This window comes from Monodon monoceros, unplaced genomic scaffold (genome assembly GCF_005190385.1).
Source record: "Monodon monoceros isolate NGI ecotype Baffin Bay Population unplaced genomic scaffold, NGI_Narwhal_1 Super_Scaffold_6, whole genome shotgun sequence".
Classification (NCBI taxonomy): Eukaryota; Metazoa; Chordata; class Mammalia; order Artiodactyla; family Monodontidae; genus Monodon; species Monodon monoceros.
In genome coordinates, this window is record NW_021703783.1 from 80,753,032 (window position 1) to 80,772,196 (window position 19,165).

The 19,165-nt window shown below is 37.6% G+C and overlaps 1 protein-coding gene across 2 annotated transcripts; it reads left to right on the forward strand.

The window, feature by feature from the left end:
* Positions 1 to 295: 295 nt before the first annotated feature.
* SPIC (Spi-C transcription factor) lies at positions 296 to 17,556 on the forward strand. 2 transcript variants are annotated; one of them, XM_029206590.1, is made up of 6 exons: positions 296 to 3,735; positions 7,531 to 7,556; positions 8,141 to 8,234; positions 9,899 to 10,011; positions 11,509 to 11,617; positions 16,510 to 17,556. In XM_029206590.1, exons 2-6 carry the CDS (start codon positions 7,554 to 7,556, stop codon positions 16,935 to 16,937), a joined length of 747 nt encoding a protein of 248 aa, XP_029062423.1. In that variant the 5' UTR covers positions 296 to 3,735; positions 7,531 to 7,553; the 3' UTR covers positions 16,938 to 17,556. The 2 variants fall into 2 exon arrangements, with proteins under 2 accessions (XP_029062423.1, XP_029062421.1); XM_029206588.1 differs by having other exon boundaries at positions 297 to 5,526; positions 16,510 to 17,267.
* The last annotated feature ends 1,609 nt before the right edge of the window (positions 17,557 to 19,165 follow it).

Consider the following 19,165-nt stretch of genomic DNA (forward strand, 5'->3'; position numbering starts at 1 on the left):
AAAAAATCCTAGCCAAAAGGGCCTGGAGATGAAGCAGAATCACTTGCAAGCCTGTCTTCTTAGTGAACTAGAAAGTGAAAATATGCATGATGACCCCAGTAAGAGGGAAGAGACATTCCTCTTCCCTTTCCCAGGCCAGTGAATGGTTTAGGTTCAGAAGCTTCTGAGGCTGGAAGGGCTTAAGTGGAGAGGCATTCTTGCTCTTGGGGTTCCAGATAAAGATGTATACAAATTTCACAGTGGGTTAGCTCACCTCTGCCTGCCTAGAATGCAGTCAGGTACACCAGTAGGTTGTCAGAACTTAGCTGTTTTAGGACTAGAGACAGCCCTTGCACAGGCTCTGTCATGGCTCTGAACACAGGACTAACAAACCAGCACTCCTTCAGCACCTCCACAGAAACCAGGAGAGTAGATCTGCTGGCTCCCCGCCTCTCTGTGGAGCTGGGTGGCTTTTTTTTACCAGTCCTGTGTCAGAGGAGTTTCCTCCATTGGTGTGAGCAGTGGTGGGAGCTATTACAGTAATTACAGTAAATACTAGAGCCTATGGAGAATTCGTTTTCTTGCCTTTGCCTATTTTTTTTTTTAATTTTAAAAAAAGTTTTATTGAAAAAAAATTTTATTGGAGTATAGTTGATTTACCATGTTGTTATGGAGAATTTTTACACAACCTGGTTGTTGGGAAGAGGTACCAGACATGGCAGGAAAGACCTGGGTTTGAGTCCTGGCTCTGCCACTTGCCAGGTGGCTGCAGGTCCCAGGTGTGGTGAGGGTCCCAGTTGTGGTAAATAGGAGCAGTTTTGTGATTAATAGCTACCATCGGGTGTGTTTACTACTCTGTTCCTATGCTATCTCAGTAAAACCTCTCAAGAGCCCTTTGACATAGGCCATTAGCGAATTCTTGTTCTCATGCTTGTTCTCAGTCTTACTCCATAGATAAGGAAGCAAATTCTGGTTGAATGGTTAAAAGGCTTTGGTTGGAGTCAGGTAGAACTGGTTTGAAAGCCTTCATTTCTATCACTCACTGTGTGATCTTAAGTCATTTAACTTCCCTTGAGGCTTTGTTACTTCATCTGCAATACGGCGATAATTATAAAGCAGGACCTAACGTTCGTTCAACATTTATTAAATGCTTGGACTGTCCAAAGTACATGATATGAATTCACTCAGATTTTCACAATAACTCTATGTGGTAAGTAAAATCATTATCTACACTTTATAGAGGAAATTGGGAGGTTAAATAACTTGTCCAAGTTTACACAGATAGGTGCTATGGAGCCACAGTTGGAACCCAGGACATTATTGTGAGGGTTAAATAATCTATTATGCTGGCCTATGTAGAAGTAAATATGTGACAGGAGTAGCACAAAGGATAGGAGGGGATGTAAATGGAATTATACTGTGGTAAGTTTCTTACATTATGAAGTGGTATAACAGTTTCTTATACATGACGTGGTATAATAGTGGTAGACTTGATAAATGAAGAATGCATATTGTAACCACTAAAGATAAATTACAGAGGTATGTCATACCGTCATTTTACCATGACATTATAAAGAGCTAATGAAGGAAATATAATGAAATAATAAAATATTTAATCCAAAAGAAAGCGGGGAAGGAAGAACAAAGGAACAAAAAATAAATAGAAAACAAATAGCAAGATGGTAGATTTAATCCTAACTATACAGTAATTACTAAATTGGACTGAACACTAAAAAGGCAGAGATCATCAAACTAGGTAAAAAGCAGCACCCAACTCTATGCTGCTTTAAAGAGACATACTTTAAATATAAAGACAGATAAAGAGAACATGTTGAAAGTGAAAAGGATAAGAAAGCTCGTGTGGTTACTATCAAAGTAGACTTCAAGGACTACCAGAAAGGATTGCAAAAAAGAGAGAGAGATTTTATAATGATAAAAGGCTCAATTCATCAGGAACACATAACAGTTCTAAATGAGTCTGCATTTAATAATAGAGCTTCAAAATACATGAAATCAAAAATTGACAGAATTAAAGGGAGAAATAGACAAATCCACAACTATAGTTTGACATTCCTCTTTGTAATCTCTGTAATCTTTGTAACTGATAGAAAATGCAGAGAAGGGCTTCCCTGGTGGCGCAGTGGTTTAGAGTCCGCCTGCCGATGCAGGGGACACGTGTTCGTGCCCTGGTCCGGGAAGATCCCACATGCAGCGGAGCGGCTAGGCCCGTGAGCCATGGCCGCTGAGCCTGCACGTCCGGAGCCTGTGCTCCACAACAGGAGAGACCACAACAGTGAGAGGCCCGCGTACCGCAAAAAAAAAAAAAAAAAAAAAAGAAAATGCAAAGAAAAAAATCAGTAAGGATATGGATGATTTGAATAACATTATCAACCAACTTGATCGAATTGACATTTATCCAGCACTACATATAATAACTATAAAACACATATTCTTTCAAGTGCAAATGGAACAAGATAGGCCCTATATTGGGCCACAAAACAAGTCTCAATAAATTTCAAAGAGTAATCTAGTGGAAGTTATTATTAAAATGAGGGTGAGGATTAGCTATTGGTCTCATAACCTACGGTTCTATGAATTCTACTGAGACATAACAAGTTTTCTAGCACCTTCTTCCCAGTCTTGCAAAATTATTTGTTTATTAGGTTTTCAGAGGTCTTACTAAGATTAAGACCCACTTCTTAAGTCCCCTAAGGAATCGAATTATTTACATAGAAACTGCAAAGAAAGATAAGAGCTTGAATTTAGTCTCCCTTTTCTTGGGTTCTGAAGTTCTCTATTCTCAGAAAAAGCAATTTTCCACCTGAAGCTTGACACCATAGGATTTCGACTCCACCACATCTGTTGCTTACAATTTTCTAAAATAATATCAGTTGCCACTGAGGACAATGAACTTCTGCAAAAAAGAATCTGTTGATCAGGGATCCTCTCTGTAGAGCTCTTGTTACTCAGCTCATTTCTAGAGTGAACAGAAACACTAATGACCACCCCTAAAAAGATGCTTTGTGTGTGTATTGGGTACAAGTGTCTCAAGAAGCAGTCCTTAGATAAGAAGGCTTTGAAAATATTTACAATACAGTAAGAGTTCCTAAACTGGGCTCTATTGGCCTGACTGAGAGAGTTTGCCTGAAAATGTGCTGATGGCATTTTCCTGGAGAAAGAGCTCATCATAGCTTTCATCAGGTTCTCAAGGAATAGGAGCCTTACTCTCTAGAATGCTAAAAGGACAGTGTATCATTTCTTTTTTAAGTTGCTGAAAGCATTTTCATACTTTTATCTTTACAAAGGACTCAAAACTGCATTTTTATTTTTCATCTGTAATATAGAATTGTGCCCCCAAAACATCATGTGCTCATTGGTTTTGCTCAACTCTTTTTCAGGGTCCATTTATTTATATCTTGCACAATAAAACTTTGGAGACACCTGTTGGGGAAAATGTTGGCTTAGAAAATTGACTTTTTTCCATTGATTTCAAATACATAACAAGCCTGTACTACTATGAGAATCTGCCGGGTGCTATGAAGTCTGCCGTCGGGACTAAGAACCCTAGTCCAATGGAACATAATCTGCGGACATAGGGCTCCAACGTGGTTGAGAGCATGTGCATGAAGTCATTTGGGCCTAAATCTGGACCCAGCCCAGCCCATTTCTCACTAGCAATTGGACCTTAGAAAAAAAATCATGAAATGTCTTTGATCCTCGGTTTAGATTCTTCATCTGTGAAATGGAGCTAAGGAGGTAACTACTATCATATGTGATGTTTAGATTCTTTTGAAAAAGTTTTATATTATTTTTTGGCTTGATGTGTGGATTGATCTGGATCCTTCCTCCTCCCTCTCTAACTTTGCCTCTTGGACCCCACACTCATTTTGCTCCAGCTGCACTGGCTTTCTTGTTTGTGCCTTGAATAAACCAAACTCATTTCCACCTAAGGCTCTTGGCGTCTGTTGTTTCTTCTGACTAGAGGTGCTTCGCTGCATTTCTGCTTTTCTTTTGCTCACTCTTTCTTATCCTTGGATTTCAGCTCACACACACTCCCTTAGAATTTTTGTGACCATTCACCATGACTGTATACACTTACTATGACCGTTCTCTTACTGTTTTCTCAGTACTTATTGTTAATAACACTTCTCTAGTTTGCTTTAAAAAAAAAAAATCATTTTTCCTCACCAGAACTTGTTCAGGGCTGTGGTCCCTGGACTCAGGACAGTGTCCGGCAAAGAGCTCATTTATATATATTTGTTGACTAAATGAACCAAACAAAATAAAGTGGCACGAAAAGGGCGAAGACTGGCAGGGCGTAGACTGGCGATGGTACAGATTAAAAACTCATCAACATTAGCGATTTGGTTTTATACACTTTTTACTTAAACATCTACATTTCAGAAGAGGGGATGTGTGTTTACATTTGCATAATAAAACTCGGTCAAAAAAGTAATTGGTGTAGAACAATAGTCCCATATCAAAGGTGAGCTCAGATTCCAACTATGCAAAACAGAAAATCTCTCTCCCCACCCATAACATTTACAAAAAATTCTTAGGTGGTTTTCCCCCTGGCTAAATGTGACATCTATTAAAATGACAGAAGGTTACAGTTACTTAAGGGTGTTGCCTACCTGTGCTTCAGAGAGGAAAGTTATTTCCACCTGGACTATACCTAAATGTTAGATTGGCCTCTGATGGACAGGTAAGATAAAATAGGTAAATGGGCAGATGGATGGGCTGGGAAGGAAGCATTATAGGTGGAGGAAGTCCCCAATAATTCCCATCAGAGCCACCAAAAACCATCCCAAATAAACCTTCAAGCTAAATAAGAGAACTGGACCTGGTCTATAAATGCAGCAGCTTCAAGCATGTCCAATCAGATCACTACCCAGAAGCTTCTCCTGTTTTGGAGTTGTTACTGGATCCAGGTAAGAAGTGAAGACCATAGCATGGATTCATTTCCTCCTCTTAAATGCATGGTGGTAAGTAAGATTAAGGCTGGAATGAGGAGCCTCGGATACCAGGGCAAGGGTCTGCGCCTTTAAGATCTCTAAGTAGGGCGATCAGTGAACGACATTAGAAGTAAAGTGGTTTGAGAGGAAAGAGACCAGAGTGAAGGCCGTTAATAGTTCAGGCAAGAAAAGCAATGTAGGCTCCAGAATCAGGGGAGAAATAATAGGAGTAATAGAAAAAGAAAGGTGGACAAGGGTTGTACAGGTCAGAGGTGCCCAGTGGTGCTGTGTAGGCCGGAGGAGCCACAAATTATGCTCGGTGGCAGGCGGGTTTCATGGGATTTGTTCTAATGCTTTTGGCCCATAGGATACAAATATTCTGTGCCTCTTCAAAATAACAGCCTCTGGTGTCCACTGGCCATATCATGAAATAGAAATAATGAAGGCACTGTATCTTTTAAAAAAAATCCCCTTTTGTAGCACTTCCTTAAAAACAGCTACTTAATGAAACTCTGCCAGTGAGCTCTTGACAGTTCTGTCTTATTTCTGATATTAATGAAACAACTTGGTAAAGGGCTGAAGTGTCTTCCTGGTAAGTGTTTAGTTTATGCTTTTCAAAATTCTTTGTAATAAGTGTTAATTTTCTTCTCTGGCCTAATGAGTGTTTCTCATTGACTGCCTGTTCCAATACTAGAAATATTAAGCAATTGAAGTGATCAATAATGTTTTCAAGCTTTTTTCTTCCCTTTGGGTTTGCTACTTTTAAGAGTCACGATAGTTTTGTGGGGTATTTTAGTCAAAGGGAGTAGTCTCATTTAAGTATTTAATTCAAAGTACAACACTCACCTGAGTATGTATTTGCTTCGGTGCTTATGAGCTGAGGCATAATTAATTGAAAGTTATTGATATGGCCTTTTAAAAACATATGTACTGATAATATTCATTAGGGACTATAGCCCAAAATGTGATTTATGGATTTTCTTCTTTTTTTTTAAAGTTTTTGCTAAATTCTTCAACATCTCCCACATGGAGAAGCTGTATTTTTTTTCAGCTTTCTTGAGATATAATTGACATATATCATTGTGTAAGTCTGAGGTGTACAACATGATGATTTGACATACATATACACTGAGAAAGGATTACCACAGTAAAATTAGTTAACACATTCATCACCTCCCATAGTTACCTTTTTTTATGGTTTTTCTTCTCATATTCTCTTTTAAATGACATAGTGATTTCAAAGAGCAGAACAGAATTTCGATGTTTGACATATTGTATCGCTACATTATGGATATGTATAATAATAGCATTAGATTATATCATCTAATCATATTATGCAGTGTTAAATATTAAAGAGTAAGCTCATTGTGTTTGCAGGATAAATGCTAAAAACTTGTATAAACAGAGTTGCTTCATGTGCTAAATGAAAGGATAAGCAATGTGGACCCACCACCTGCTCTTTCTTGTTCTGTGGATTTGTTTGTTTTGTGTAGTTCTATAGAACATAAAGTTTGAAAACATTTAATGTGGGTCAGTATGATAATTGTTTATTTAAAACAAAATCTACATTACTTACAGAGATAAGAATGTAGATAATGTAAAATTATAGACCAGAGTTCTTAACCTAGGATTTTAGAAAGTCCACGGACAGTTTTCATAGAGTACATTTTGTTTGTAATGTAAATTCAAATTTCATGAGAGAAAAAGCATGTCTTTCATCAGATTCTCAGAAGTCCATATGACACCAGAAACTTAAAAAAAAAAAAAAAATCACTGTTATAAATGGAGAGCCATGCTAAGGTAAAAAAGATTTTGATTTCCAGAACTTTTTAATACTTTAATATTTAAAAGAATTTTAAAATACTTAAACATACTCAAATTATTTCTATATTTTCATATCAATATAGTTTGTGTAATTAACTCTAGTTATTTTATTTATTTTTAAATCTCTTTTTATTGAAGTATAGTTAATTTACAATGTTGTGTTAGTTTCAAATGTATAGCAAAGTGATTCATTTATACATAGGTAGCTATTTAACATTTAAGAAGTTTTGTAGGACATCCCTGGTGGCACAGTGGTTAAGAATCCGCCTGCCAATGCAGGGGACATGGGTCCGAGCCCTGGTCCAGGAAGATCCCACATGCTGCGGAGCAACTAAGCACATGACGCCACAACTACTGAGCCTGCTCTCTAGAGCCCACGAGCCACAACTACCGAAGCCTGTGCTCCTAGAGCCCATGCTCTGCAACAAGAAAAGCCATCGCAATGAGAAGCCCGTGCACCACAACGAAGAGTAGCCCCCATTCTCTGCAACTAGAGAAAGCCCACGCACAGCAGCAAAGACCCAATGCAGCCAAAATAAATAAATAAATAAATTAATTAATAAAAAAAAAGTTTTGTCATGACAGAAAAGCAAAAATAAATTTTTGTAGGAAATTTCTGTAGAGAGAAAATTTGTACTCATCAAAGAGAATTCAGACGGCACTTTTGGTTTATATAAGGTATATTCAGAAAATAAGTAAAGTCTTTTAATTCAGAGGCAAATTAAATAGAAACACTATTTAATTTTGTTTTTTAAATATTAATCTTTTTCAGAATTGTCAATTTATTAATGAAGCATGGTAAGTTGGCATATAAAAATCTTTACTCTTCCTCCATTTTGAAAATAAAATATATGGGCTAGATTAATAAGGGTATGAAATGGTTTGCAAAACAGTTCAATTTTAGGTCTTGGAGGCATGCTTTTGAAATTAAGAGCATTTCATTTTTAAATAATGATTCAGATTCTGTTTGATTAAAGATATTTCCCTGATCCCTTTTTCCAAGTCAGTCTCCTGCTATATAACTCCTTGCTAAAAATTTATAAAATGTTGAATACTGTACTATAGAATGAGGTTGCTCTCTAAATACTATGTTACAGAGCAATGGATCTCAGCCAGGGTTGATGTTGTTCCCCAGGGTATATTTGGCTATGTCACAACTTTTTTTGTTTGTCACAACTGTGGGAGTGCTACTGGCATCTAGTGGGTAGAGACCAGGGATGCCGTTTAGCACCCTGCAATGCACAGGGCAACCCCTCTGCAACAGAGTCTTCGTCAATCTAAAATGTCAATAGTGCTGTGGTTGAGAAACCCTCCTTTATATCAGGAAAATTAAGTTCTACTGGTAATTTCCTAACTCCAGAGTTCTGCAATTGTTCTAACAGGCTTGTGTTGAACAAGACAAGCTGGGTCAAGCATTTGAAGATGCTTTTGAAGTACTGAGGCAACATTCAACTGGTGATCTTCAGTACTCCTCAGGTAAAGATGTCAGTCCCCTTCTGCTGGTAGTTTGTATTTGTTTATCCCACACTGCTAAATTGTCCCTCTCTGTGCTTTCCTCTCCCCTTTTGTAGCCCCAAGTTTGGTTTTGTTTTGTTTAAATTTATTTATTTTATTTATTTATATTTTTTGGCTGCCTTGGGTCTTTGTTGCTGCGCATGGGCTTTCTCTAATTGCGTCAAGCAGGGGCTACTCTTGGTTGTGGTGCACAGGCTTCTCATTGCGGTGGCTTCTCTTCTTGTGGAGCACGGGCTCTAGGCACGCGGGCTTCAGAAGTTGCGGCACACAGGCTCATTAGTTGTGGCTCACGGGCTCTAGAGCACAGCCTCAGTAATTGTGGCACACAGGCTTAGTTGCTCTGCGGCATGTGGGATCTTCCCAGACCAGGGCTGGAACCCGTTGGCAGGCAGACTCTTTTTTTGTTTGTTTGTTTGTTTGCGGTACGCGGGCCTCTCACCGCTGTGGCCTCTCCCATTGCGGAGCACAGGCTCCGGACGCCCAGGCTCAGCGACCATGGCTCACAGGCCCAGCCGCTCCGCGGCATGTGGGATCTTCCCGGACTGGGGCACGAACACGTGTCCCCGGCATCGGCAGGCGGACTCTCAACCACTGCACCACCAGGGAAGCGCCCCCAAGTTTGTTATCTATATCTGAGAGTCTGTTTCTGTTTGTATTATTTTTTAGATTCCACATATAAGTGATATCATACAGCACTTGTCTTTGTCTGACTTATTTTGCTAAGCATAACATTCTCTCAGTACATCCATGTTGCCACAAATTGCAGAATTTCTTTTTTTTTTATATAGCTGAGTAATATTCCATTGTGTATATATACACCACATCCTCTTTATCCATTTGTCTGTTGATTGGGCACTAGGGTTGCTTCCATGTCTTGGCTACTGTAAATAGTGCTACTATGAACATTGGGATGCATGTATCTTTTTGAATTCGTTTTCATTTTCTTCAGGTATATTGAATATATCCAGGAGTGGAATTGCTGAATCATATGGTAGTTGTGTTTTTGAGGACCCTTCATACTGTTTTCCATAGTGGCTGCACCGATTTACATTCCCGCTAATAGCATACAAGGGTTCCCTTTTCTCCACATCCAGGCCATTTTGACCTGTGTGAGGATATTTCTCATTGTTGTTTTGATTTGCATTTCTCTAATAATTAGTAATGTTGAGAATCTTTTCATGTGCTTATTAGCCATCTGTATGTCTTCTTTGGAGAAATGTCTATTCAGGTCTTCTGCCCATTTTTTGATTGGGTTGTTTATTTTTTTTTGATATTGAGTTGTATGAGCTCTTTATATATTTTGGATATTAACCCCTTGTGAGTCACATCATTTACAAATATTTTCTCCCATTGTGTAGGTTGTCTTTGTTTTGTCAATGGTTTCCTTTGCTGTGCAAAAGCTTTTAAGTTTAATTAGGTCCCATTTGTTTATTTTTGCTTTTATTTCTTTTGCATTAGGAGACAGATCTGCCTATGTTCTTTATCCTAAATAAATTTAACATCTCAATATAAAAATGCCAAGAGCAATCACATATATAAGCATATAAACATGTATAAGCATCACACACACACACACACAAATATAAACTTTGACTTTGTCAGTTTCTTTCTCTGTTTTTAAATAGATTACAGAAATTACCTGGCTTTCATCAACCACTGTTCTCATGTCAGAGGAAATTCCAACAGCTATGGTGTGCTGCCCACAGAGGAACCGGTCTACAATTGGAGAACAGTAATAGTGAGTACTTTTACCAGGGGACCAGCATCCCTCAGTAACAGGCAAATTTCCTATTTGTCCCAGCCTTCCCCTTGGTGAATTTGACGGTCAGTGTGGGGTACCATCAATGCTGTCAAGAAGGAAACTGCGCTTTATCATTGTTCTTCATCTGACTTCAGATGGGTTTCAATGATTTCTATAGAGGAGGTATTTTAGGGTTCTCACATCAACGCTTCTCCCCAGTCCATCCGAAAAGCTGCAGGAAAGTTACGGATCTCCTAAAACGTTCCCTGCACTGGCTTTACCCACAATCTTGTATTAACCTGCTCTATTTCCCCTCCCAAGCTCAGAGCTAGCTATGTGTATTGGACCAATTCATTTCTATTTTAGTAGCCTTCTGCAAACGGGAGTGTCCCCACCATCTACCTCTCCTTCCATGTGTTCTTTTACATTGTTTACTTTCTTTCTTTCTTCTTCTTCTTATTTTTATTTATCTATTTATTTATTTTGGCCATGTTGCGGCATGTGGGATCTTAGTTCCCTGACCAGGGATGGAACCCATGCCCCCTGCAGTGGACGCGCCGAGTTCTAACCACTTGACTGCCAGGGAATTACCTGCATTGTTTCCTTGATGCGTCCCTTTTATCAAGCAGTCTTAATGTGGTAGAGTATAAATATTAAAAAAGTTTTTTTTTCAGTTATTACCTTCAACCATAGTATGTCAAATGTCCTTTTTCTGTCCCTGTAAATTATACTGTTCGGGCGTCTCCAACAAGACATTTCTTTAAAAAGGGAGTTTTGGTTTTGCTTTAACTTCTCTCACCTCCCCTTAGGGTTGCCAGGTAAAATATAGGATGCCTAATATTTTTATTTGCTAGATCTGGCTACCCTATTTCCACTTCAGCTTCCATCCCCAGCATACACTGCACAGCCTCTTGTGGTGGGGACTCCTTACCTGCTGGGCAGCCCTCCTGTATAGGGAGGGCTCAAGTCCACCCCCTTCCACCACCATGTCTAGTTAACCCATGGAGGCCCACATTTCCTTGCCATATGTAATGGTAGGAACTCAGCCTGCTTCTTCCTGCCTCTCTTGCCTCTGTCCTCCGTCAGCTGCCATCTTTCTCCTTTTATCTTCCCTTGCCAGATGGGCATCCAGTTCAGGAATGGAAGCCCCTCTTCCCTTTTTGCTGGCACCTCAGTTTCTACTAATGATTCTTTTGGATCTTTCTTGCTGGGCATTTTTAGGGGAAAGGAGGGAAGCAACCCACTCTCCTTTCTCATAAGGAGGGGAAGATACAGAACTCACAAAGCCTCAGACTACCCTCTGTCCCTTGGCCCTCTCCATATATGTGTTTGATGCTAGCTCTGCCCTGGGAGACAGCAGTTGAAGGTAGTGATTTCCAGAATTCGAGAGATGCTGAACACTCTTTTTGCCCTCAGCTTTTGACTTTGGCCACCAATCAAAAGTGGGGCCACACGGGAAGTCCCACTTAACATCCTGATACATTATTTATATAGAACAGTGCTGCGGACCTCTATTTTGAAGGAAATATTCATCAGTCTCTGCAGAACATCCCTGAAAACCAGCTGGTGCAACCTACTCTTCTCCAGCAAAAGGGAGGAAAAGGTATGTGGATCCATTACTCCTTGCATAGGTAAAAGAGTCAAATCTTCATCAAAGCAGCTTTAAGGGAATTTCATATCTGAGTTTGGAATTGATTTGCAAAATATTCTTTTCTCACAGTTGAGAGTAATTTAACTCTGACAGACAAACTACTCCAAGCTGTTTATCTTGGGTGAGCTTTCCTATAGCTTCATAGAGATGTTGTAAAGGTGCAAAGTGTCACTTCAGTCAAATAAATCTGTATTCAAGAATAAGGTGTAAGATATGGAGAACAAACTAGTGATTACCATTGCGGGGAGGGGCAGTATAGGAGTAGGGGATTAAGAGGTATTATGTATAAAATAAGCTACAAGGCTATATTCTACAACACAGAGAATATAGCCATTATTTTAGAATAGCTTTAAATGGCATATAACCTTTAAAAATTGTGAATCATTATATTGTAAACCTGTAACTTATATAATATTATACCTCAACTATACTTCAATAAAAAAGGAATAAGGTATATAAATTTTAGGTATAGAAGGGGGAACTTTTCCGTAAATTATTTTAGCAATCTTATTTCAACTGTGAAGCCCTCAGGATAGAAATCATCTCTATTAAGTTCTCCACAAACTTAATCATCTCTATTAAGTTTTCCAAGTTCCATAATAACTTTATTTCATAAATTTGAAATCCTGATTTCATAAATGAAGATGATCTCATCTAACAGGTAGGCAAAAGTGTTAAAGTAGGATAATAGCCTCTGTTGGCTAAGATGTGGGCCACACACATTCACGTGCATTATTAAAGAGAGTATAAATTTTTACAAAGTTTTGTAAGGCAATTTAGCAATACCTACCAAAATTTTAAATGTTCATATCTTTTGACTCTTAGTGACTATATAACTCACTCACTGGGTTGATTATGTGAGCCTGGCCAGATCACTTACTTAACCTTCTGTACCACAGTCTCCTTATTCAAAAACAACCAAACAAATAATAATAATTGTACAGACATTGTAAGATTGCTATAAAAATTAAGTGAGGACATCCACGTAAAGCATTAGGCTCATAGTCTGGCACTATGGATATTTCCCAAAATACCTTAGATGCATGTGTGTGCATATATATGTATTAGGATGTTCCTTGCAATGTTGTTTGTGATAGTAAATTACCTCCGATATACAAAGACATATAAGATGCATCCCAATTTTATAGTGTAATTTAAAATATGATACCTTATCATAGCTACTTAAAATTATTATTTTTTTAAATTTTTATTTTATTTTTTAATTGAGGTATAGTTGATTTATATTATTAGTTCCAGGTTTATAACATAGTGATTCAAAATTTTTATAGCTTGTACTGCATTTTTGTTATAAAATATTGGCTATATTTCCTGTGCTGCATAGTATATCCTTGTAACTTATTTCTTTTATACATAGTAGTTTGTACCCCAATCTTGCTCCTCCCTCCTTCCCTCTCCCCACTGGTAACGTCTAGTTTGTTCTCTATATGTGTGAGTCTGTTTCTATTCTGTTACATTCACTTGTTAATTTTTAAATTTTTTTTGTTTATTTTTTAGATTCCACATATAAGAGATAACATACAGTATTTGTCTTTCTCTGTCTGACTTATTTCACTTAGCATAATACCTTCTAGGCCCATCCACTTTGTTGTAAGTGGCAAGATTTTATTCTTTTTTTAATGGATAATATTCCATTGTATGTATATATACATCTTCTTTATCCATTCATCTGTTTATGGACACTTAGGTTGCATCCATATCTTGGCTATTATAAATAATGCTGCTATGAACATTGGAAAGCATGTAACTTTTCAAATTAGTGTTTTCATTTTCTTTGGATATATACCCAAGAGTGCAATTGCTGGGTCATAGGGTAGTTCTTTTTTGGTTTTTTTGGCCGTGCCATGCGGCACGTGGGATCTTAGCTCCCCAACAAGGGATTGAACCCGAGCCCCCTGCATTGGAAACACGGAGTCTTAACCAGTGGACCGCCAGGGAGATCCCTGGTAGCTCTATTTTTAGTTTTTTGAGGAATCTCCCCTCTGTTTTCCACAGTGGCTCTATCAACTTATATTCCTATCAACAGTGTACAAGGGCTCCTTTTTCTCCACATCCTTGCCAACATTTGTTATTTGTGATTTTTTTTTAAATTATAGCCATTCCGACAGGTGTGAGGTGATATCTCATTGTGGTTTTGATTTCCATTTCTGAATCTTCAGCGATGTTGAGCATAAACATCGCACAGATTTGCATGTGCCTGTTGGTCATCTGTACGTCTTTGGGAAAATGTCTATTCAGGTCTTCTGACAATTTTTTAATTGGGTTGTTTGTTTTTTGATATTGAGTTGCACGAGCTATTTACATATTTTTGATTTTAACCATTTATTGGTTATATCATTTGCAAATATTTTCTCCCATTCAGTAGGTTGCCCTCTTGTCTTGTTGATGGTTTCCTTTGCTGTGCAAAAGCTTTTAAGTTTAATTAGGTCCCATTTGTTTATTTTTGCTCTTGTTTCCTTTGCCTTAGGAGACAGATCAAAAAAAATATTGCTACAATTTTTGTCAAAGAGGTTCTGCCTAGTGCTTTGTTTCCTTCTAGGAGTTTTATGGTTTCTGGTCTTACATTTAGGTCTTTAGTCCATTTTGAGTTTATTTTTGTAAATGTGTGGGAAAATCTTCTAATTTCATTCTTTTACATGTAGCTGTCCATACTTAAAATTATTTTAAATGAATATTTTTTGAGATAACTAGTTTTGTTCTTATAAAACAGTATACTGTATCCTAGAATTGTAAAAGTCTAACTATGCAGTAATATTCTAATCCAGCAAGGAATAATGTATAAAATCACATAAGTAAAGTAAATCTACTGAATATTACTATTGAATATTAAATAATGGTAGTAATTCAATATGAGGCCAATAACACTTCTACCTCTGTCACCTATTTTTTCTTTAAACAAACAAACCAACTAGTTACTAAGTCCAGGGTGTGACGCCTGTATCTTTTCACTGATGTTTTCGGCTGTGGATCTTTGCCATTAGGGAATGTATCATTTACCATTTTCTGTTTATAGAGCTTAGTCTTCCACCTGAAATAGTGATACATTTAAAACAATGAAATTTCAAAATAATTCGGGAATTCATTATTGAGAGAAAAATAGTACATGCATAAAAATAGAACATATATAGTTATTAAAGAGAAAAAGGAATACTTTAAGTATTGAAACAGAAAGAGCTCTAAATACATTTTGGTTTTTGTTTTAATCCTTTTTAATCCCATAATTCAAAAGTAATAATGCTTATTATTAAGAATTCAACTGATTCAGAAGTATGTAAAGAATAAGTGAAAAAATGTTCTTCCTTCCCATGCTATGCCCCACAAGTAACCTTTGTCAACAGTTTAGTATTTCCTCTATCTATAGCTAATCTCTATATTGTTCTATGATTTTATTTAAGATATATTATACACTGGAAAAAGTACAAAATACTGTGATACCATTTTTAATTTTTAAAGGATATGCATATGTTTATATAGGCAAAACAAATTATTTTCTAGAAATATGTAGGATAGATTGGAGTTTTTACTTTCCGTTTGTGCTTCTGTTTGAATTTTTTATCATATAATACCTTTAGTTTCAAAAAGTAAAAATTTAAACATTTCTTTCAAAATTGAAAAACAAACTTTTAAAGATGAGAATCCATTATAATTGATTTGACCACTGGGTGAGAGCCAGAGAACTTCTTTAAGGCTGTGACTTTAATTCATGATGTATTTTTTGGTAAGTCCCTTTCATTTCTCAATTCATAAACTCAAGATAATATAACGCAAAAGATAATCTTTGTAAAAGCCTTTGAGGTTTTTGGATGAATGATGACAGATGCATGAGTATTACACCCCAGAGACTGTTTAAAGCAGTTTGAGAATCCACTATTCTACTTTCTCAAGGGGAAAATGGAATTTGGCTGTGGAGCTTTTAGCTACTGACAGATCTGGTGGGACATGGTATTTACAGGCCAATTCAGAAGTCACAAAACCGGTTGTCACCTTTGTTCTCCAATCTACCAAACAAGCAAAAACCATAGCAACAAATCTTCCCAAAGTTTCCTTTTTAGTTATTCTGAAATATAAAGGGCTATGCTCCTAAAAGAGATTAAAAACTCTGGCAGTACCATTTTATTTCACTGCAATGAAAAAATACCACAATGCTCACTGTCATTGCTCACTAATAATGTCAAAATGTCATGAAGGTATTTTGGCATTTCGGCTCTTGTTTTTTTCTCTTCTTTATTTTTTCAAGTAGTTATGCAGAACCGGAGTTAGCATTTTTACATGTCTGTTACTGATTTCATTTGTATTTGCACACTGTTTTACATTTTGCAAAATACATTCACCTTCCTTACCTCATTTGACTTAACTTATTTGAATAAAGCCCCTTCAAATGAGTTGTCTTTTGGAAATGGCTTTTGAGACTTCTCTTTAAAACCACTAAACTTTGCAGTCCATTTTGCTCAGTCTTGTTGTTCTGTAGACAGTTTAACATACAACATAAAATTAGAAGTCAAGATTTAACTGTGACAAAAGACCACATGACAAAAGGGAGACTCAAGTAGAGAGGTGCCATGCTTCCCTTCTCCAGTGAAGGATGGTACAAAATTTTGGACAAATTCCCTAACAAAGAAAGGTTCAGTTGAAACTGCAGTAGGCCAAATAGACCCTTGATTTTCAAGTCCCATAAAATGATACCATAAATGCATTCTAAGGGGTGAGTAGGAAGAAAACCAGTCCCAATGCAACTTTGAATTCTGTAGTCACTCAACAAACCCTTCCCGAGGATGTTCCTTGTGTAGAGCCATGGTGAAGTATGACATTGTTTTCCTATATTTTAGGCAGGAAGAAGCTCCGACTGTTTGAATACCTTCATGAATCCCTGTGTAATCCCGAGATGGCATCTTGTATTCAATGGATAGATCAAACCAAAGGCATCTTTCAGTTTGTATCAAAAAACAAAGAAAAACTTGCCCAACTTTGGGGGAAAAGAAAAGGCAATCGGAAGACCATGACTTACCAGAAAATGGCCAGAGCACTGAGGAATTATGGAAGGACTGGGGAAGTCATCAAAATCCGGAGAAAGTTAACTTACCAATTCAGTGAGGCCATTCTCCAAAGACTGTCTCCATCTTACTTCTTGGAAGAAGAGATCTTCTACTCACAGTGTGTTCAACCTGATCAAGGATATCTCAGTTTAAATAACTGGAATGCAAATTATAATTATACATATGCCACTTACCATGATCTAAGTCACCCTGATTGCTAAATATACTCTTATATATCAAAATTTTCTGGCATCAGAAATCCCTACAAGTTTTAGGATTTTTCTCTGAAGACAGATACTGAAAAACAAAACAAAAAACCCAAACTTCGTTATTGCTATCTTTTATGAAGTAGCATATAATCTATACTAACTTGGTGAAAAATTTTGCCAGTGAACAACTTTAAATGATCAAGTCCCATTTGAAAATATAGACTAAATGTCCTTCCTTTTAATATTGTCTATGTAATACTTCCTTCTAGATTAATAATGCTAGTGGAGATGCTTTGATTTACATATTGATTTAAACATTATTTTCCTGTCATACACTCAGACAAAAAAAAAATCATTCTAACATGTATCCAACAGCTTTAGCAACAAAACAAAAAATGATTGCCTGTGATAGTGTTCCTGCTAAATTACATTCATGGCTTTAAAAATTTCAGTGACTAAAACTAGAACTGCCATATGATCCAGCAATTCCACTCCTGGGTATACATCCAAAGAAAATGGAAACACTAATTTGAAAAGATACACGCACCCCAGTGTTCACAGCTGCATTTTTTTTGGCCACACCGCACAGCTTGTGGGATCTCAGTTCCCCGACCAGGGATTGAACCCAGGCCTCTGCAGTGAAAGTGCAGAACCCTAACCACTAGACTACCAGGGAACTCCCATAGCAGCATTATTTATAATAGCCAAGATATGGAAGGCAACCTAAGTGTCCACCAACAGATGAATGGATAAAGAAGACGTGGTATATATACACAATTGAGTACTACACAGCCATAAAAAAAGAGTGAAATTTTGTCATTTGCAACAACATGGATGGACCTGGAGGGTATTATGCTTAGTGAAATAAGTCAGGGAGAGAAAGACAAATACTGTATGTTATCATTTATATGTGGAATCTAGAAATTGAAACGAATATAACAAAATAGAAACAGACTTAAAGATATAGAGAACAAATTAGTTATCAGTGGCGGGAAGGAAGGAGGGAGGGGGCAAGATGGGGGTGGAGTTTTAAAAGGTACAGACTACTATGTATAAAATAAATAAGATAACAAGGATGTAATGTACAGCACAGGGAATATAGCCAATATTTTATAATAGCTTTGAATAGAGCATAATCTAGAAAAATATTGAATCACTATGTAGTACACCTAAAACTAATATAATATTGTACATCTGAAACTGATATTGTAAATCAACTGTATTTCTATAAAATAAATACATAAAAATTAAAAAGTAAATACTTTAGTGGCTATTCTGAACCTATCTTTTTTCTGCACTTCAGACCTCATGGTCTGTAACCCTGCGGTGCTAAAGACACGATGGTCTAGGGAAAATGCCACTTATAAACTCCAAAGTTACACTTCCCACAAATCATTTGCTTGCATTTCTCTCTTGCTTTGGGTAGATCCAGGAGCTAAAGTTTCTTGCTCTCCTGCCACTCAGCCACAGGGAGGTGCTCTTGCACTGTTACTTCTCTGGCCCAAACTTGGGCCATGATCTCTTCTTTCCTTGAACTAGCCCAGCTAAACCAGATTGGAACAGTTGGAGGCAAAAAAAAAAAGAAAAGAAAGACTTTGATAAAAGATGGAGGGTAGCAAATAATAAACCCTAGAGAGGAGCCAGGATTTAGGCAGTCTTTCTTGGAAGCTATGGTTTATCCTCAACATTCCATAAGAAACCCTGGGAAGAAACCCTTTGTCTCTTACTTGCTGCTTGGCAGGTTTATGCATATGCCATCTGTATTACCATGAAACAAGAGAGCTTCATGGACTATATGGGTCATCTTCAGTCCAGACCAAGAGGGCCTGGCCAGCAGGTCAAGAGCTCCTTGAAGCTTGCCCTATTAGATTTTCAGCACTGGGACTTTGCTGAGTGGTGTAGTGGTTAAGAATCCACCTGCCAATGCAGGGGACACAGGTTCAAGACCTGGTCCAGGAAGATCCCACATGCCGCGGAGCAACTAAGCCCCTGTGCTGCAACTACTGAGCTTGCGAGCCAAAACTACTGAAGCCTGTGCACCTAGAGCCCATGCTCCGCAACCACAGAAGCCACCGCAAGGAGGAGCCCATGCACCTCAACGAAGTATAGCCCCTGTTCGCCACAACTAGGGAAAGCCCGAGCGCAACAACGAAGACCCAACACAGCCAAAAATAAAATTAATTAAAAAAAGATTTGCAGCACTGCCATGGTCGTATAGCGGTTAGTACTCTGCATTGTGT

Excerpts from the sequence above, each read along its gene's own strand:
- SPIC (XM_029206590.1), top strand. Across the intron at positions 10,012-11,508 it reads ACAATTGGAGAACAGTAATA|AACAGTGCTGCGGACCTCTA; the intron begins GTGAGTACTTTT and ends TTATTTATATAG. Across the intron at positions 11,618-16,509 it reads CCAGCAAAAGGGAGGAAAAG|GCAGGAAGAAGCTCCGACTG; the intron begins GTATGTGGATCC and ends CCTATATTTTAG.